Source organism: Rhinopithecus bieti, unplaced genomic scaffold (assembly GCF_001698545.2).
Source record: "Rhinopithecus bieti isolate Rb0 unplaced genomic scaffold, ASM169854v2 scaffold_32081, whole genome shotgun sequence".
In the NCBI taxonomy this organism is placed as follows: domain Eukaryota; kingdom Metazoa; phylum Chordata; class Mammalia; order Primates; family Cercopithecidae; genus Rhinopithecus; species Rhinopithecus bieti.
The window spans coordinates 5,892,399-5,911,480 of record NW_016814436.1 but is presented as its reverse complement, the minus strand read 5'-3'; the positions used below and the strand labels follow the sequence as shown (position 1 = coordinate 5,911,480).

Here is a 19,082-nt window from a genome sequence, read left to right as displayed (position 1 = left end):
TCTCAAAAATAAAATAAAATATAAAAATAAAAAATAGTCTGTGTTAGTATTTGAATTCATAGAGACAGAAAGCAGAATGGAAGGTATCAGGGGATGGGGAGTGAGTGTTTCATGGGTGCAGTTTCAGTTTGAGAAAATGAAAAAGTTCTGGAGATGGATGGGGGAGATGGTGGCACAACAGTGTGAATGCACTGATGCCCCTGAGCTGTCTACTTAAAATGGTTACGATGGCACGTAAAATTTGTAGTTCACATGTAGTTCATTTGGTAAATATGTAGTTTACCACAATAAGAAAAGAAACTCTGGCCGGGTGTGGTGGCTCACACTTGGAATCCCAGCACTTTGGGAGGCTGAGGCGGGCGGATCACCTGAGGTCAAGAGTTCAAGACCAGCCTGACCAACATAGTGAAACCCCGTCTCTACTAAAAATACAAAAATTAGCTGGGCGTAGTGGTGGGTGCCTGTAATCCCAGCTGCTTAGGAGGCTGAGGCAGGAGAATTGCTTGAACCCGGGAGGCGGAGGTTGCAGTGAGCTGAGATCATGCCACTGCACTCCAGCCTGGGTGACAGAGTGAGACTCCATCTCAAAAAAAAAAAAAAGAAAAAAAAAGAAACTCTGCTGATATCAGAGAAATACTAATATGAAAAGAGAGACTCTCGTGTGAACTCAGTATTAATTTAGGAGGCCTAGGAAAGACCACTTCTGCTAGACGAGCAGCATGGGGTGCGACCAGGGAGCCGGCTGGCCTGGGTTACTAGTTCTGGAAAGACGGGAGGTGAGTCTTGCTTTCCCCTGCCATTGTCAGGTTAACTGCCTGGCTAGGCCACTGTGGTCAGCGCCTAAGTCCTGATCCACCGGCTTTCCCTCGGCCTCTGCTTGGCAGACGCTCCTGGGTCCTGCCTTTGAGGTCAGAGAGACTTTTTAAGAGAAAAGATGAGGACTCTCAGCTACAGATCACACTAGTCAGAACCTCTCCATCTGGGGTGGCCACATCGCCTCCCCCCTGCCATGAGCAAGGGAGTGTAAATTTCTATCTTACTTCTATTTCAGCTTTTTCTTAGATAAATCTGTATTGATCGTATATTTGAAATAGTGGTTTGGAGACACAGCTCTTCCCCCACTGCATTTTTTTAACCACCGAGACAAGTGGATGTGGCCGGGCATGGTGACTCATGCCTGTAATCCCAGCACTTTGGGAGGCCAGGGTGGGTGGATCACTTGAGGTCAGGAGTTTGATAACAGCCTGACCAATATGGTGAAATCCCGTCTCTATTAAAAATATAAAAATTAGCCGGACGTGGTGGTGGGCGCCTTGTAATCCCAGCTACTCAGGAGGCTGAGGCAGGAGAATCACTTGAATCCAGGAGGCAGAGGTTGCAGTGAGCCAGGATCGTGCCACTGCACTCCAGCCTGGACAACAGAGCAAGACTCTGTTTCACAAAAAAAAAAAAAAAAAAAAGACAAGTGGAATAGTGAGCCCTTGGGACAGGGGCCGTATCTGAAACCCACCCCAGCCTTCCACTGTTACAGCTTCCCTGTCATTTCCTGGGGGAGACTTCTGAGCTGCCAGTTGGCCCCTCGCCGGTCCCCCGCCAGCAGGGAGGGATGGTTGTTTCTCAGTGCAGGGGGTGGTGAGTAGGGAAGCCATGGGCTCTCCAGGGCCAACGGGGAGGATAGTCCTGCTCAGACTTGCAGCCTGCCCAAAGGGGGGTCCGGAGGAGGCTGGCGTCGACTGCAGACGGAAACCCTGACTCATGGCAAAATCAGCCCCGAGGCAGCGTTTGCAAGTCTCAACCTAGCCCTGACTTTCCTCTCTACAGGGTGCAGCACTGTGTAGGGGCTGAGGCTCGGGAGCCGTCCCCTCACTGTCCTTCCAGGACCAGCAAGCAGGCTGTGGGCTGAAGGCCAGCCTGGCAGCACTGAGCTGTTCCTTGCCATCTCCCTGGGTCCTCAGTGACGGCATCAAAAGCCAAATGTTCATCTCCCTCAGGGTCCCCTCAGCGTGGGATGCCGGGATGGGGGTGGGTTCCCCTTTTCATGTGCTCTCAATCCTTGCAGTCAAGCTCAGGATTCACTGTTTTAAAAGATCTCTATTTCAAAAATTATGTGCGTCTTGATGTACAAATCAGCAAACAAAAGCTAAGTGTAGGAAGTAAACGCTCCTCCTCTGCGATCCTGCCTGCCTCTTGGCAGGGTCCATGAGCCCTTCTGGGCTCTGCTCCCTGGAGACGTTTTGTTGTTGTTGTGGTTGTTGTTGTTGTTTTATGAAAATGGGACCGGAGGGCCGGGCGCGGTGGCTCAAGCCTGTAATCCCAGCACTTTGGGAGGCCGAGACAGGCGGATCACGAGGTCAGGAGATCGAGACCATCCTGGCTAATACGGTGAAACCCCGTCTCTACTAAAATACAAAACTAGCCGGGCGAGGTGGCGGCGCCTGTAGTCCCAGCTACTCGGGAGGCTGAGGCAGGAGAATGGCGTAAACCCGGGAGGCGGAGCTTGCAGTGAGCTGAGATCCGCCCACTGCACTCCACCCCGGGCGACAGAGCGAGACTCCGTCTCAAAAAAAAAAAAAAAAAAAGAAAATGGGACCGGACTGTTCTGTCATTTGCTTTTTTCCCCTCTTGACAGGGTACTTAGAAATCATTTCATGTCAACACCTTTATATTAAAAAAACAACTCTTAAGAAACGTTTCTCTTAAAAAACAACTGTATCAGCAGAAATACTTCTTTCTAACGAGAAAATACGTCAAGATAGAAGATAGTTTCAGGCCGTCTGGGAGAGAGCTGAAAAGGTTCTGTGTCAGGTCCTGGTCCCCCAGCATGCACCCGGGGTCCTCTGCTCCCACACCTCTGCCCGTGGTACCCGCTTCCTCACCCAGGAATAGCACGGTCCATGGTGGGAAGCGCCGATTCCCTTGTGTAGCCAGAATCCATCTTCCTGGAGCTCCGAGAACCATCCTGGGATCCCAAGAGCCCCTCCAAGCCCCCTGCCTGTAGCAGAAGAGCTCTTCCTGCAGAGCTAGCACAAGGGGTGGGTCAGGGTTCCAGGGAGCGGAGGTCTCTGCCCCTATCATACACGGAGAATTTTCTAGGACCTTAAGGTTGGGTCACTGAGGGCTTTGAGACCAGCATGGCTTTGTTGGGTTTTCTTTGCTCTTTTTCTTCGAATCCTCTCCTGCTGCTGCTGTCTTCCTTTCTCTTCCTCCTCCTCCTCTCCCTCCTCCCCTCCCCTCCTTCCCTCCCCCTCCTCCTCCTCCTCCTTCTTTTCTTCTTTTTTTGTTTTTTTTTTGAGACAGTTTCGCTCTGTCACCCAGGCTGGAGTGCAGTGGTGCAATCTTGGCTCCCTGCAACCTCCTCTCTCCTGGGTTCAAGCGATTCTCCTGCCTCAGCCTCCCAAGTAGCTGGGTTTACAGGCACCCACCAACACGCCTGGCTAATTTTTGTATTTTTAGTAGAGATGGGGTTTCACCATGTTGGCCAGGTTGGTCTCGAGCTCTTGACCTCAGGTGATCCACCCCTCGGCCTCCCAAAGTGCTGGGATTACAGGCATGAGCCACCACCCCCGACCTCTTCCTTTCTTCTTGAGTGGGGAGGAAGGAACGGGCCAGGGCTTCCCACATGTCCCGGCTGACCTGTGCCTGGGATGTCGGCAGGTCCTGGGGCAGGAAGGGGTTCCGCTGAATCTAGCAAGCACGAGGGGAAGCCAAGTGAACGGGGACCTTGGCAGCTTGGGCTTTTCCCGTGTGAATCCCTGAGAGGGAAAGATCGGGCGCCATGTTCCCAAACTCAAACCGATGTTTTACATTGATTTTCTCTCTGTTTTTCATTCCCATTCATTCATTCATTCATTCATTGATAGCCAGGTCTTACCCTTGTGGAGCACACAATGTTCTGAGGGACACTTGTTCTGGGGAACAGAGTTTGGGGAATGCAGTCTGAGTGAGGAGCCTGCAGCACCCGGGGGAAGGCAGCTACCACTCTGCTAAACGCTGCATTTATTCATGTTACAGGGCAGGGGCCACCCAGCTGTTTCTCTAGAGGGGCTAGATGGTAAATAACAACTTCAGTCTCTGTGGCAACCACTCGACTCTGCCAGTTGCAGTGTAAAAGCAGCCCTGAGCAATGTACAAGAGAGTGGGCCTGGCTGCACGCTAATAAAACTTTATTTACAAAAGTAGGTGTACGCCAGATTTGAACCAAGGGCCGTCATTTGCTGGTCACTGATTTAAGGGAGCTGGAAAGCAGGAGATCCTGGTTCTAGACCTAGGTCCCGGTTGGCTCCTGACTCCACCCATTCAGTCTCTGGACCTTGGCTTCCTGTTTATAAAGCGCAGGCAGTAATGATAGTGATACCGGCATCACCTCACTTGCAGGCTGGCTGTGGTGCTCGAGAGTAGTAATGGATATAAAAGCTTTTGTAAACTGTAAATTGCTGCACGGTCAGTGTGAAGACGGACTCATTTGACTGGGGAGGGTGGACTTGGCTGGCAGGGAGAGGGGTACAGCTGTCCTCCTTTCTGACTTATGCTCAGGGGTCTTCCACCATCACTCCCTCTCTTTGTCCCCCAGCCCCAGATGCTTTGTAAGTGGCATAGCAAAGTTCTCCAAGGTGATGTTTAGATACTGAGGTCCTTTTCCACTCCCTCTCTCAGGAAGTGCAATCTGTGCATTCTTCCTCTGAATTTGAGCAGAAGGAGGGAATCCCTGTGTAGCATGGTCCTCCTGGACCATTCACGGGTTCACACTTGCTCATTGTATGTCATCAAAGGTAAATGCCCTACGGTCCTCATGTCAGAGGTATGTCCACTCAAGGAAGGAGATTGCCATGCAGTGAGCTCGGAGCCGTGGCACCTCCCCCATGGGCCTGGGTCAGCATAGGCTCTGTGAAGCCCAGTCATTGGAGGGGCCTAGAGGCTCGCTGGGAGCCAGAGTTGCTGGCACCATGTGGACGGTCACCTGTCTCCTTAACACCTTGCCCAATGTGTGGAGTAGATGAATGCAGGAAAAGCCAGGCAGGCAGGTCCCGATTTGGCACAGCGAACAGTGGAGGTGCTGGAGATTTAGGGACAGGAAGAAGGGCCAGAGAGGTGGTGGTTGAGGCAGTATGCAGTGATAAAATTTGGGAGCCAGTTGGGAGACGGCTGTGTGGTCCAGGGTGAGGGGGTTGAGCCCCTCCATTTGTGGTTTCGCAAAGAGGTGGGAAGGGGAATTTCTTTGGAGATCCAGTTTTTGGGTTCTGGGATGCCCTCCAGGTTTAACCACATGGTGTCTGTCTTTTCCCGCTGTAGATATCAATGAGTGTTTGAGTATTAGTGCCCCGTGCCCTACCGGGCATACATGCATCAATACGGAGGGCTCCTACACGTGCCAGAAGAACGTGCCTAACTGTGGCCGTGGCTACCATCTCAACGAGGAGGGAACTCGCTGTGTTGGTTAGTATTAAGAAAACAAATCTGAAATCCACTTTCCTGTCTGCTTCCAGCACACACCCTCCCTTCTCCGGAAGCAGAAAGTTGATCCCCAAAGCAAAGCCATTTCTATCAGCCCATCCATCCCATTGTCAATTCCCGAGCATGGGGCTTCATTGTCTTGCCTGGACTGGTGCAGTAGAACACCAGCCCGTCTACTGCCTCAGCCTTGTCCAGCTTGTTCTGAGCCCAAAGCTCTCTCACCCCGTCCTGTTTACAACCCCATCAGCTCCCCACTGGTGACAAAGGACAGATGCCTATGCTTACCGTCCAGTCCCCTAGAGCTGGCCCAATTCCACAAACCTTGTAATTCAGGCATTGTGGGTCTTGCCACTCGCCACACAAGCACTGTCCTTTCCTATCTGTGTGGGTGTTTGTTCTTACGTCATTCCCTCTGCCCACCTGCTCCTACGTTCCTTTGGATCCAGGGCACCCAGCCTGCCTAGATCCTGCCAGAGAAGGAGTCTTCCTCACATAATCCCCAGGACACTTCTTCAGTGTCTCCCTGGGTTCCTGGGCACTTCCTACCTTAATGAGAGTCATTGCTGGCCTGCCAGCCAGGTAGGGCTGCCTCTGGGTCAGCTGTCTCCACAGTCTGGGACTCGGCACACAGTAGGTGCTCTGTGAAGTCATGTTGAAATGGAATGCCCGTTTCCATGTGCTCTTTTCTTGCTTTTCTTTCTGATCATCTTGTGGGGGAAAAAAAAACCCAAACTAAAGGTTTTCATCATGGCTTTCTTTCTCCTTTGCAAGATGTGGATGAGTGCGCACCACCTGCCGAGCCCTGTGGGAAGGGGCACCGCTGTGTGAACTCTCCCGGAAGTTTCCGCTGCGAGTGCAAGACGGGTTACTATTTTGACGGCATCAGCAGGATGTGTGTGGGTGCGTGGGGGCCCCGCAGGCCTCGGGGGAACCCGGCCACGTGGCACCAGGGACACATTCTGTGGCATCTCGAGCGATGTGGTCTGATCCTCATCTCAGATAATCCCAAGTGCAGGCAGACCCCAAGAGAAGACCCTGAGTCAGGAGACCCCATTCTAGCCCCAGCTGTGCTGCTGCCCAGCCGGGCGGCCAGTGGCACAGCCCCCCTGTGTGTAAGCTTGCTCCCCACCTGTAGAAAGGGGTTCTGCTCGACCCAGGACCTCCAAGTGCTGTTGGGCAGCATCAGTGATTTCCTGGCTCACCGCTGAGCTGCAGAGCCACAGGAGCTGGAGTGTGCTTTTAGCCCAGGGCAGTGAGGGAAAAGTTGACCAGGAGTGGGGTCAGGTCCTATCCAGCCAGTGCCTGCTGTCACCAAACCTAGGTGCCCAGGGAAACCTGGCAGCTGCCACCCCACTCCCGCAAAGCAAGCACTTTGCTAGATCCTGACAGACCCTCCTGTGGGCCCTGGGGAGGTGGACTGGCAGGAGGGCACAAGTTCAGATGTGCTGGCGCAGAAGGAGCATGAGGCTCGCCTGGTGGGCAGGCACACTGCGGTGGTCCCGGCTCTCCCACTGACTTCCTGTGTGCTTGGGACAAGTCACTTTGCATTCCTTGTGTGAGAAATGAGGCTGGAGGCCGGGCGTGGTGGCTCACGCCTGTAATCCCAGCGCTTTGGGAGGCTAAGGCGGGCGGATCACTCGAGGTCAGGAGTTTGAGACCAGCCTGGCCAACATGGCGAAACCCCGTCTCTATAAAAAATACAAAAATTAGCTGGGCGTGGTAGCCTGCACTTGTAATCTCAGCTACTTGGGAGGCTGAGGCAGGAGAATCCCTTGAACTGGGAGGCGGAGGTTGCAGTGAGCCGAGATCGTGACACTGCACTCCAGCCTGGGAGACAGAGCGAGACTCTGTCTCAAAGATGAAGAAAAAGAAAGAAAGGAGGCTGGAGGAGGTGGAGGACAAAGGACATGAGCTGGCCTTGTTAGGAGGGTGGAATGTGGCGCCACTGTGTTGGACATTGCCCTGAGCTGACCCACCCCTCACTTTCAGATGTCAACGAGTGCCAGCGCTACCCCGGGCGCCTGTGTGGCCACAAGTGCGAGAACACGCTGGGCTCCTACCTCTGCAGCTGTTCCGTGGGCTTCCGGCTCTCTGTGGACGGCAGGTCATGTGAAGGTGAGGCTGGGGCCCCGTCCACTCACTTCCGCCATGTCACCTTCCTCCTGGGGAAGCCGCCCTTCTCCTGGAGCCCCGTTTGGAGCAGGCCTGCCTTGGTTTCCCCAGCACATGTTAAATGACATGTTAGCAGGGGAAGTGCCTGTAAAATATTGTTCATCAGAGGGGACTGCCCGCCTGCCAGCCCGATTTCTCCTGATGACATCTGCCCTCCGAGGCCGTGTCAGGGTTCACAGGCTGCGGCAGAGGCCGTGTGGGATGTGGCTAGGATCATGGGGCTTGGAGCATGAGACCCACCAGTCATAGGGCCTTGGTTATGCCCGACCTCTCCCTGCCTCCGTGTCCTCACGGGGGAGAGGGGTTGATGTGTGAAAGAGCAGCGAAAACTGGACACTTGTTTTGCACAAAGACCGTGTGCGGATTTTAATCAGATGCTGCCTAGAGGAGAGAGGCCTCTCTGTCCATTGATCTCAAGTCACCCAAACAAAAGGGGGGAGGCTTTGTAAATGAGCCGTGAGAGGAAGTACTGAGGTCCTTAGGGCATGGGTCACTGATTAGGGCACCTGCCTCTAACTTTTTTTTTTTTGAGATGGAGTCTTGTTCTATCACCCAGGCTGGAGTACAGTGGCACGATCTCGGCTCACTGTGACCTCCGCCTCCCGGGTTCAAGCAATTCTGCCTCAGCCTCCCGAGTAGCTGGGATTACAGGTGCCCGCCATCACACCTGGCTAATTTTTGTATTTTTAGTAGAGACGGGGTTTCACCATGTTGGCCAGGCTAGTCTCGAACTCCTGACCTCACGTAATCCACCTGCCTCAGCCTCTCAAAGTGCTGGGATTACAGGCATGGGCCACCGCACCCAGCCTGCCCCTAACTTTTTTTTTTTTTTTGAGATGGAGTCTTGCTCTGTCGCCCAGGCTGGAGTGTAGCGGCACAATCTCAGCTCACTGCAAGCTCCGCCCCCCAGGTTCACGCCATTCTCCTGCCTCAGCCTCCCATGTAGCTGGGTCTACAGGTGCCCGCCACCATGCCTAGCTAATTTTTTTTGTGTGTATTTTTAGTAGAGATGGGGTTTCACCGTGTTAGCCAGGATGGTCTCGATCTCCTGACCTCGTGATCCGCCTGTCTCAGCCTCCCAAAGTGCTGGGATTACAGGCATGAGCCACCGCACCCAGCCTGCCTCTAACTTCTTATTGAAGTTAGGCTTCCCCCTCTGACAGAGACAGGGAAAAGTACCCTGGCCTTCCCGATGACGACATTCCCCAGGCATGTCCCCAGCCCTTGAGAAAGATACTCCTGCGTTGCACATCTCAAAGGGACAGAGAAACCATTTACATTTGCAAGTTTTTCTAAAGTAGATGCTTCTAAGGAAAATGGAGGTCAGCCCCTGTAGTCAGGTTTGGGCTGGAACCAAGAGAAAATTCTTTTGGCAGCATTGATCTTTCTCAGGCAGGCATGCCAAGGGGGCTGGGTCTGCATCCTGGGTACGTGGTCTTGGGCCAGTGGCAGCCATGCTGAAGTTGGGTCAAGTCTCTTGGTATGTGGGGGTTGGACAAAGTTGTCCTTGCCGACAGTCTTGTGGTTCTCAGATAACACCTCCTGGGCTGATGGGAAGGTCACATGAACAGCATGTCAGCCCAGGGCCTGGCACATACTAGGTGCTTGGCAGATGTCATGTCTTATATGGGGGTTAGGTTCTGAGCTGAGCAGACACTTGAGAGCTTTGGACGGCCCTCGACAATTGTCCACATTGCCCATGACACCCTGTTTAGTGCGGTGTGCTGGCCCAGAGGACGGCTTCTGCAGCCTGACTCAAACGTGGCAGGTCCTAACATTCTGCCATGAGAATTTTCCTTCCTGATGAGATGGTCACAGGGGTTAGATACGCCAGGGTGAGTTGTGGTGTGCATAATTCTTCAATCGGAGGATGGACGGTGTGAGGGGGTCCTGGGATTAGTTCACAAGAACGTGTGTGGACAAGGAACAAGAGTCACGAGTTGAGTCTCTCAGGCTTGTGTTCAAACCTCACTTCTGCCATTTCCGTGGCCTTGAAGAAGTAACTCAGTCTTTCTGGGCCTTGGTGTGCTCATCTGTAAAATGGGCATAGTAGGACCAACGCCACAGGGGGTTGTGAGGATGAAACGAGATTACGCATGTGAAGAGCTTATCACAGGGCTGAGCGCGGGATGAAGAGCTGGCAGTGTGGAGGCTGCTGGCTTTATTATTATTATTATTATTATTATTATTATTATTATTATTATTATTACTATTTGAGACGGAGTCTCGCTCTGTAGCCCGGACTGGAGTGCAGTGGCTGGATCTCGGCTCACTGCAAGCTCCGCCTCCCGGGTTCCCGCCATTCTCCTGCCTCAGCCTCTGGAGTAGCTGGGACTACAGGTGCCCGCCACCTCGCCCGGCTAGATTTTGTATTTTTTAGTAGAGACGGGGTTTCACTGTGTTAGCCAGGATGGTCTCGATCTCCTGACCTCGTGATCCGCCTGTCTCGGCCTCCCAAAGTGCTGGGATTACAGGCTTGAGCCACCGCGCCCGGCTGGCTTTATTATTATTTAGTAGAAGTAGTGGGATTCCTGGCTTGTGCTTCCTCTAGTCACTCGTAAATTACTGAAAAGTCGGCATTCATATCCACATTAGTGGACAATATTGTGGACACAGAACCAGGGCCTGGCCAGCCTTGCCATGTGACCTTACTAACCATGTGTTAAGCACCTGCCCCGGATGTGTAGCGAGAACTCAGTCCTGCACTGGGGAGGGTCTCTAGTGGGGGATGAGAGACCCCACTGGGCAGGTGGAGGCCAGGCCTGGTGTGTGGGGGCCACAAAGATGAAACACGGGCTGGAAGGCTATTGGACGTTCTCTGACAGCCACATAGTATAGATGTAAGGCTTTTCCAGCCACAATCTCTGTTGCAACTGCTCAACTCTGCTGTGGTAGCAGAGAAGGGGCCAGAGGACCATGGTAAAAGAATGAGTGTGGCAGGGTGCAGTGGCTCACACCTGTAATCCCAGCACTTTGGGAGGCCGACACAGGTGGATCATTTGAGGTCAGGAGTTCGAGACCAGCATGACCAACATCGTGAAACCCCGTGTCTACTAAAAATACAAAAATTAGCTAGGCATGGTGGCGCACGCCTGTAATCCCCTAGCTACTCAGGAGGCTGAGGCAGGAGAATTGCGTGAATTCATATCCACATTAGTGGACAGTAGGCTCCCAGAGGCGGAGATTGCAGTGAGCTGAGATTGAGCTGCTGCACTCAAGCCTGGGCAACAGACAGAGACTCTGTCTCAAAAAAAAAAAAAAAAGAAAGAAAAATAATCTGGCTGTATTCTTTATTATTATTATTATTTTGAGATGGAGTCTCTCTCTGTCACCCAGGCTGGAGTGCAGTGGTGTGATCTTGGCTCACTGAAACCTCTGCCTCCCGATTCAAGCAATTCTCCTGCCTCAGCCTCCCGAGAAGCTGTGACTATAGGCACGTGCCACCGTGCCCAGCTAATTCTTGTATTTTTAGTGGAGACCGCGTTTCACCATGCGGCCAGGCTGGTCTCGAACCCCTGACCTTGTGATCCGCCCACCTTGGCCTCCCAAAGTACTGGGATTACAGGCATGAGCCACCATGCCTGGCCTGGCTGTGTTCTAATAAAACTTTATTTATAAAAACAAGTTTTGGGATGAATTTGGCCCATGGACTGTGGTTCGCTGACCTCTGCTCTAGGTAAAGGGGACAGTTAGGCAGTAGTTCAGAGTTGGCCCAGTGAGTTCTGTGCATTGGAGTATGAGGAGTACTGATGTATGGGCTGGATGGCCGAGGCCTTCCTTGAGTGCCGTCATCTGTGTAGGATGCCATCTTGGAGGTGAAGTGAGGAGCACAGGATCAGATTTCCATTTGAGGACTAGAATGGACTCTGGCAGCCAGGTCGGGCCTGGCTTCCAGGGGCTGAGGCTGGAGGCTATAGCTGCCATCCTGACAGGAGAAGGTGTGGTCGAAGCAGGCAGGAGCAGGGAGGGAGGGTCTGGAGTCACCAGCGATGACACTTCTCCCTCGGCCACGCCCCTTGGGACCTCCGCCTCTCCGAGTGTGTTAACCTGAGGGAGGTGGAGAGGAGGTTTTCTGTTCACTGACCCTGAGGGCTACTGGAGGCAGGGATATGTGATGTCGCTCTAAGCAGTGACCCTCGCTTTGTATTTCAGACATCAATGAGTGCAGCAGCAGCCCCTGTAGCCAGGAGTGTGCCAACGTCTACGGCTCCTACCAATGTTACTGCCGGCGGGGCTACCAGCTCAGTGATGTGGACGGAGTCACCTGTGAAGGTGCGGACGCCCCTGCTTGCTGAGGGGGAAAGCCGCCTGTGGCCTTTGACATGACATCCGCCATGACACAGCAGCACGGCCTCTGACTTTCAAATCCACGGGAAGAGCCAGCTGGGATTTCTTCACCTGGCAAACCTTCCATGTCCACCCTTGGAGGCTAGTGGGTGGTTTGCTGTTTTCCCTCCAACTGAGATTTTTTTTTTTTTTTTTTTTGAGATGGGGTATTGCTCTGTTGCCCAGGCTGGAGTGATGTGGTACAATCACTGTTCACTGCAGCCTCAGCTTCTGGGGTTCAAGTGATCCTCCCACCTCAGCCTCCCAAGTAGTTGGGACCATAGGCGAACACCACCACGCCTGGCTGATTTTTTTTATTTTTTAAAAATTAGAGACGGGGTCTTGCTGTGTTGCTCAGGCTGGTCTCGAACTCCTTGGCTCAAGTGATCCTCTTGCTTCAGCCTCCCAAATTGCTGGGATTACATGAGCCACTGTGCCCGGTCCCCAACTGAAATTCTAATATACTTTTCCCATCCTTAAGCATGAGGGTGGGAAGGCAGCAAACCACTCCTGACTTGTTCTTTAACAATGTGCATGGTGGTGATTGCAATGTGCACTGGGACCTTGGGCAGCACATTTCAGAGCTTGGTGGTGGTGCATGGCTGAGAGGTAAGGGCGGTCTCACAGACCACCTGTATCCCTGACTCAGAGCTCTAACTCTTCCTCTGTCACATGGGGATTAACTCCAGCCTCACCAGATCATTGGAGGATTAAACCAGATGATAGCAATTACGGGCAATTAAGGGCAATTATGATGATTACCGTTTTCATGTGTAAGGTGTGTGTATATTTTGTTTGCTTGTTTGTTTTTGAGACAGAGACAGCTCTGTCACTCAGGTTGGAGGGCAGTGGTACCAATACAGCTCACTGCAGCCTCCATCTCCTGGGATCAAGCAATCCTCCCAGCTCTGCCTCCTTGAGTAGCTGGGCCCACAGGCATGCACCAGTACGCTTGGCTAATTTTTTTGATTTTTTGTAGAGACAGGGTCTCACTTTGTTGCCGAGGCTGGTCTCAAACTCCTGGGCTCAAGTAATCCTCCTGCCTCAGCCTCCCAAAGTGTTGGGATTCCAGGCATGAGCCAGTGCACCCAGCTGAGGAGTGTTTCTTATTGTTGAACTGCGGTCCATATTTCCCCCTGCCCGCCACATGCATACTTAACACCACGAACTTGCTGTGTGACCCTAGGCTAGTCCCATTGCCTCTCTGAGCGTGATGGTCTCTAAGGCTTCCTGTCTTCAGCTTGTCCTGTGCTGCTACCCTCCCGGGCCCCAGTGCAGCCCCCAGGGCAATGTAGGGTGGCCAGCAGCCATGGCCAGGTGCCAGGACACTGAGGCTGAGGTGGGCTTTGCCGTTGCAGACATCGACGAGTGTGCCCTGCCCACCGGGGGCCACATCTGCTCCTACCGCTGCATCAACATCCCTGGAAGCTTCCAGTGCAGCTGTCCCTCGTCTGGCTACAGGCTGGCGCCCAACGGCCGCAACTGCCAAGGTGAGCAGGCGGAATGCCCTGGGGTCCCTCATGCTGTGCTTGGGGCTCTGCAGTGTCGTAGGGCTGAGTCCGGGCTTGGGGGCTGTACTTCCCGAACCCAAGGGCCACAGCACAGATGCATTCAGGAAAATACCCTCCCACCATCCAAGGGGTGTCCTGGGGTCCGCAGCACCCTGGTCTCCCACACCCAGACCCCAGCATACTTGTTCTCTGGGTTGTCTGAGCCCCGTGACGGCTGCATCCGGCAGGAACACTTGAGCCCTCCTACCCTCTCCTCAGCAGCCCCTAAAAGGCTGGAACAGAGTTCTTTAGGAAGATGCCCACCAGGGAGGAAGCAGTCCAGGCCAGGGGATGGTGTGGCCTGGTGTGGGATGGCCCAGGGACACTCATGACTGTGGGTCAGCTCCAGCATGGACTAAGTGATGGGGGACAGTGGCATTGGTTCTGCATTCAGCCCCATTTCTATGAATGCTCTAGGGGGCAGTGTGTGTCCCCCAAAGCCATCTGACAACCATCCATTCAGTCACTGACAGCGGGTGCCGAGTGGGTGTTTGTGAGCGCGTGATCCCCAGTGTACACGCTGGGCCCAGAAGCTGAGTCATGGAGGTGGGGCTGTCCAGCCATTGCCTCGGGAGCCCCACACAGGGCTGTGGATCCTGGGGCTCCGGAAGCCTCCTGGGTCCCGCAGATGTAGCTTCTGGTCTTGAGGAAGGTGACTTTGATGAAAGGCAGACAGGAGCTGCGGTGTTTCCTGGGAGGCCCCCTCTGCTTGCCCCGGGCCTGAGCCCGGTTGTGTCTGCATTTCTGACGGAGCAAATGACTTTTCTCCTGGCCAGGCTCCCTCACCGCAGCCTGGGGTCCCGCCCAGACTCCGCAGAAACACATTCCTGAGCCGGGCCTTGGAGGCCAGGGAGTGTTGTTTTTGCCACCGATGCCCAGGCATTTGGCACCTCTTAATGGTCGTCTCCCAGGGCTGGTGACAGCCCCTGAGCCCCACTGTTTGGCTGCTCACCCATCTCCAGGGGCCTCTCGGTGTGGTGCCCCAGGCCCCATCTCAGGAGTCCCAGTCCTGGTGGTTCCAGTCCACCCTGAACAGCCACCAACCCCAACACACAGGGCAAGACGTATGACCCCTCGAAGCCTGTTTTTCTCATTGTTGTGTGGAGCTAGCAGCTCCTGCCCTTTTCTCCTAAGTGGTTGAGTCACACCTCGGGTAAGGGTGCTGTGCCTTGGGAGCCGCAGAGAGGCCCTGGGTGGTTAGTGCATGGACTCTGGCACCAGCCCGCCTGGGTTCAAAGCTCGGCTCTGACATTTATAAAATGTGTAACCTCAGGCAGGTCTCTAAAGCTCTGTGAGCTCCTCATAAAATGAGGATCATAACAGTATCTGCCTCACTGAGTTCTTGGGAGGATTCAGTGAGTTATCCTTCCTTGCGAGGCACTCCTAGGGCCCATCATGTAGTGTTTACTTTTACCATTGTCACACTCCCTCCATGGATTGCAAATGATAAGTTAACTGTAAGATAAGATAAATGTAAGAACTGGCACAGGACACTGCTCTGAAGATCAGCCAGTGGAGGGCACAGATGGCCTGATCGCCACCCCTAACCCTAGTTGATGGGAGGCCTGGGCTCCTCCATCTCCAGATGGGGATGGCTCCTGCAGCCTCTGCCTTCATTGTGCTGCTGTGGGGGTCTCTTGCAGACATTGATGAGTGTGTGACTGGCATCCACAACTGCTCCATCAATGAGACCTGCTTCAACATCCAGGGCGGCTTCCGCTGCCTGGCCTTCGAGTGCCCTGAGAACTACCGCCGCTCCGCAGCCACGTAAGTCATTTGGACCATGCCATCGTCTGCCTGTGTTGGCCTTCCTGGTGACCCAGCTCCCGGGTGGGTGGGTTATCAGGCTGTGACCTCAGTGTCCTCCCATGAGGGACGCAGGGCACTCACCTGATCCCTGGCCCTCAAGCCCCTAAATACTAGTGACACTGGTCTCAGAAAGTCAAAGGAGTAACTGCAAATGAATCTGGGGTCTATAGTCATGTGCTTTCAGGCCAAGGCTGTGCACAGAACCAGGCAGAAACAACAGCCCTCTGTTTTCGTAGAGTAGAGCCTTGGACAAGTTCTCTGGGCCTCGGTTTTCTCATCTGTAACATGCAGATGTCAGAACGTGTTCTGACTCAGATGTGTAGGTAACAGTGACTCCATGTCAGCCCAAAGCCAGGGAGCCGATGTGACTTGTTGGACATTGTTGTTAGGTGCCTCCCTGAAAGCCAGAATTCGTCCAGCCTGGTGACTGTGTGGGAACAGCATCAAAGATTCCAGATCCTAAACGGGGGGCTGCGTGCCCCTATGTCTTTGCAAGCTCACTCACTCCTAGGCCATCACGGCGTCCACTTGAGACCACGGTTCCCACTTCCTATCCCCCTTACCCCTAATTATATTCGTCAAGTCTCATTTAGTGCTACTGTCAGTTGCTTCAGGAAAAGCTCCACGCTGGGACGGATCTCAGGACTGTGGACTTGTGACCTCCCCCGACACTCTTAGTGTGCAGTGCAGGCAGCCAGCTGTTTCCCTGGCCTTGGCCTCTTGACCTTCAGCCTGCCTTGGGCTCTTGGCCAGCTGCCCCCCACCACCTGAGGGTCAGTGGTCGTGTTCACCGCCTGACCCGAGGGGCAGCTGCCCTGGCTCATGGCATAGCAAGGCTTCTGGGTCACCGAGCGGCCCCGTTGTCCCTGGCAGCACTCCATATTCTTCCTGGCATTGGGATGGCTCGTTGGCTGGCCCGGCCACTTCCCTGATCTGCTGTTTCCCAGCATGGGTTTCTGTCTGCTTGAAAACCCAACATCTTGTTTCCTTCCTGAGCTTGGGTTAGGAAAAAGCTGCCCCAAAACTGGGTTTGCAAGTCTGTAGCATCCTGAAGAGCTCATGGTTATGCAACAGCCTGGCAGGCAGTGACAGTGCTTCTCTGAGCCATTAAGAAAGTTCCATGGCCTCAGCTGGAGGCTGTGCAGCCGTCTGTCATTGTAAGTTCATTCTCTCCCCAGCCTTTGTCAGTGCCTGGGCTTGAGGATTCCAGGAGGCTGGCTGTGGCTGTGACCTCGATTTCTAACTTGCACACAGTCATGAAACCACCTTTTGAAGAGGAGGAGGCTGCCCTGCACAGGGGCCCTGGTGCCTCCTAAGCCCAAGGGTGGGCGGGTTGGCCATGTGTGCTAAGGTCATGGCTGAAATCGGCAGAACCCAGCTCCACCCCTCATGTTGGCTGTGGAAGCCTCTCCCACCCCTCAGTGCTGGAGAAAGTCATTTCTTCCTGGACCTACTGTGTGCAGGCACCTGGGTAGACAGTGAGCCCACAAAGGCCTTTGTCCCCGCACTGGCTCGGCCTTTGGAGCGTGTGCTAAGAGGGAGGAGGGGCCCCGACCTGGCTGGGCGTGAGGGTGGGCAGGGGGCCATGCCGGCATGAAGGTGGAAGGGGAATCGAATGAGGCAGAAGGGGCGGGAGTATGGACACGTGTGGTGAAATGGGGAGTTCAGCCTGAAACCTGGGCCCTGTGTGCTGTGCAGTAAAGGATTGACGTGCTAGGCGCCTGGCTTGTTCCAGCCTTTGGACTCCGGGGATTGATAGCAAGGAGGGGCCACTGCCTCTCAGCACTGCTAACCCCTCAGACTGGAGTTTTGTATTTTACAGCCCCTTTTCCTGCTCATCAAAAATCCAAACTTCTTAAAGCGTTTTTTCATCTAAACTTCAGAAAGCAATTTTTGAAATCTAAAAGAGCCATATTTAGGAGGGATCTGTGGCCAGCGCTTCTGTGGTTAACAACTCAGCAAGAGTGCCTCACTCGGGAGCCTTGACAGACAGGACTGCAGAGTCCGCTTCTGCGGCTTTCTCTCTCTCTCCAGTCACACGGCTTCCATCTGGGGAACATCCCGGCGGCCGAGGGCTGGTAACTGGAGCATGACCCAGGAAGCTGGGCCGCAAACCACAGGGCTCGGCCTTGTGGACAGGACCAAGCTGTTACAGTCCTCCCCATACAATTCCCTCCTGCCCGCAGGAGGAAGTGTGCAAAGCTGTCCCACAGCCTTTGATGGGGCCGGACACATCCTCTTTAGCCCCTCAGTGGGGCTGGCCCCTGATGACCTGTGGTCTAGAAAGCTGGAGCAAAGCCGGGTGGCCTTGGTTGCCGCTTCTTGGGAATGGGACGCGAGTGAACAGCTGTGGGCCTGAGGGTGTAACACGAGACGGTGGCGGAGATAGAGCCGTCGATGGCCCCCCTGCCTTGGCCAGTTCCTGGGGCTTGTCTCCCGGACGACGAGCATGTGAAAGTCACGAAAATTCCGGCAGGGATGTCCACAAGCACCTAGGGTGGCCAGAACTGCTGTGCCTCCCAGGAGAAGGAAGGGGCCTAGAGGGCCTTTTTTATCTGGTGTGTGGTGGCTTAGGATCATCTCCACAGAGCTTGGGGTGTTAGGGTCAAATATGTTGAACTGGCAAGTTGGAGCACATTGTTCTCTAATGCGTGACATGGCCCAGGATGCGTGGCCTGCTGAGGGGACATGTCTGGAAACCAGGGCCTGCATAGCAGGCGGGGACGGGACGGGCTCGCCTGTGCCCAGCTCTGTAATAGATTCAGTGATGACAGCCCGTCCCTGACCTCGACACACTGGCTAAAAGGGATTTTTGGGCCGTTCCCAGTCTGACAGGCAGTTTGCCAGATAGTTATGTTTCTGGTGTTTTAATAAGGGTAGAGCGAAGTAGGATCATTGAAGCCAGGACTTACCAGGAAAATCAAGGACGTGTTTATTTTTGTGCATTAGTCATTTGCTAAGCACATAGCAGGTGCCCCAGGCCCTGTTCTTTGTCTAGAAGGAGCCAGCCCAGAAACTCCTGGTGTAGAGAAGGTTTTGGGGTGCTCTGAGGAATGACTGTGTGGGGTTGGAGGGGGAGCCTCCAGGGAGGAGTGACCAGCTTGCTGTGTGTGATGACGGCGTGAGCTGCACCAGAACATCACGCACACCTCCCATTGCTTTCCTCCAGCATGCTGGGTGAACGCTTCCTCTGGCAAAACAAAACCCCACCCCTGATTAATACCTGCCCTGCTGAGAAGCAGGGAAGCCAAAATCCCACCAGGGCGACTCTAGCGCCACCTGCTGACCAGCCCCATCCAGGCTGGTCCCGAAGCTGCTGGTGTGTGTGCGCGTGCGTGTGTGTGTGTGTGCCTGTGCGTGTATGCTGTGTGTGTAAAAGCTTTGAAGTAAGACAGGCTGACTTTGAAAGCCAAGCCCGCCCCTTACTACACACCATGGAGCCATGAGCAAGTTCTGCGTCCTCTCTGGGCATCTGTCTTCCCGCCAGTAGAGCGGGAGGACGATGGGAGACAGTGGCGGGAGCGAGTGCGGTTCACCTGCAACCGGAAGCACAGTTCGTGGGTCCCATGCTCCTTCCCCAGTTCACGCACGCTTCGGTCGCAGCTCCTCAGAGGCCCCCCTGGGGAAGAGCTCTCAGATCACCTGGAGCACTCCTGTTTGGCCTGGACCTGGGCATCTCTGGGGCAGGCTGCCACCAGCAACACCTGTGCCCACCTTCTTTCCTGCCTCTGCTTTGGGCCCCTCCCAGGCAGGATTCCCCCTTCAGTGCCCCTG

At 54.2% G+C, this 19,082-nt stretch overlaps 1 protein-coding gene across 1 annotated transcript in view; it reads left to right on the top strand.

Moving 5' to 3' along the window:
• FBLN1 (fibulin 1) overlaps positions 1 to 19,082 on the top strand; it is a 62,640-nt gene that overhangs the window by 33,891 nt on the left and 9,667 nt on the right. Inside the window, exons 9-14 of the mRNA XM_017850772.1 lie at positions 5,290 to 5,433; positions 6,223 to 6,351; positions 7,441 to 7,566; positions 11,776 to 11,895; positions 13,308 to 13,439; positions 15,143 to 15,266. Of these exons, the coding sequence (XP_017706261.1) occupies positions 5,290 to 5,433; positions 6,223 to 6,351; positions 7,441 to 7,566; positions 11,776 to 11,895; positions 13,308 to 13,439; positions 15,143 to 15,266 (775 nt within the window). The remainder of the gene's footprint in view (positions 1 to 5,289; positions 5,434 to 6,222; positions 6,352 to 7,440; positions 7,567 to 11,775; positions 11,896 to 13,307; positions 13,440 to 15,142; positions 15,267 to 19,082) is intronic.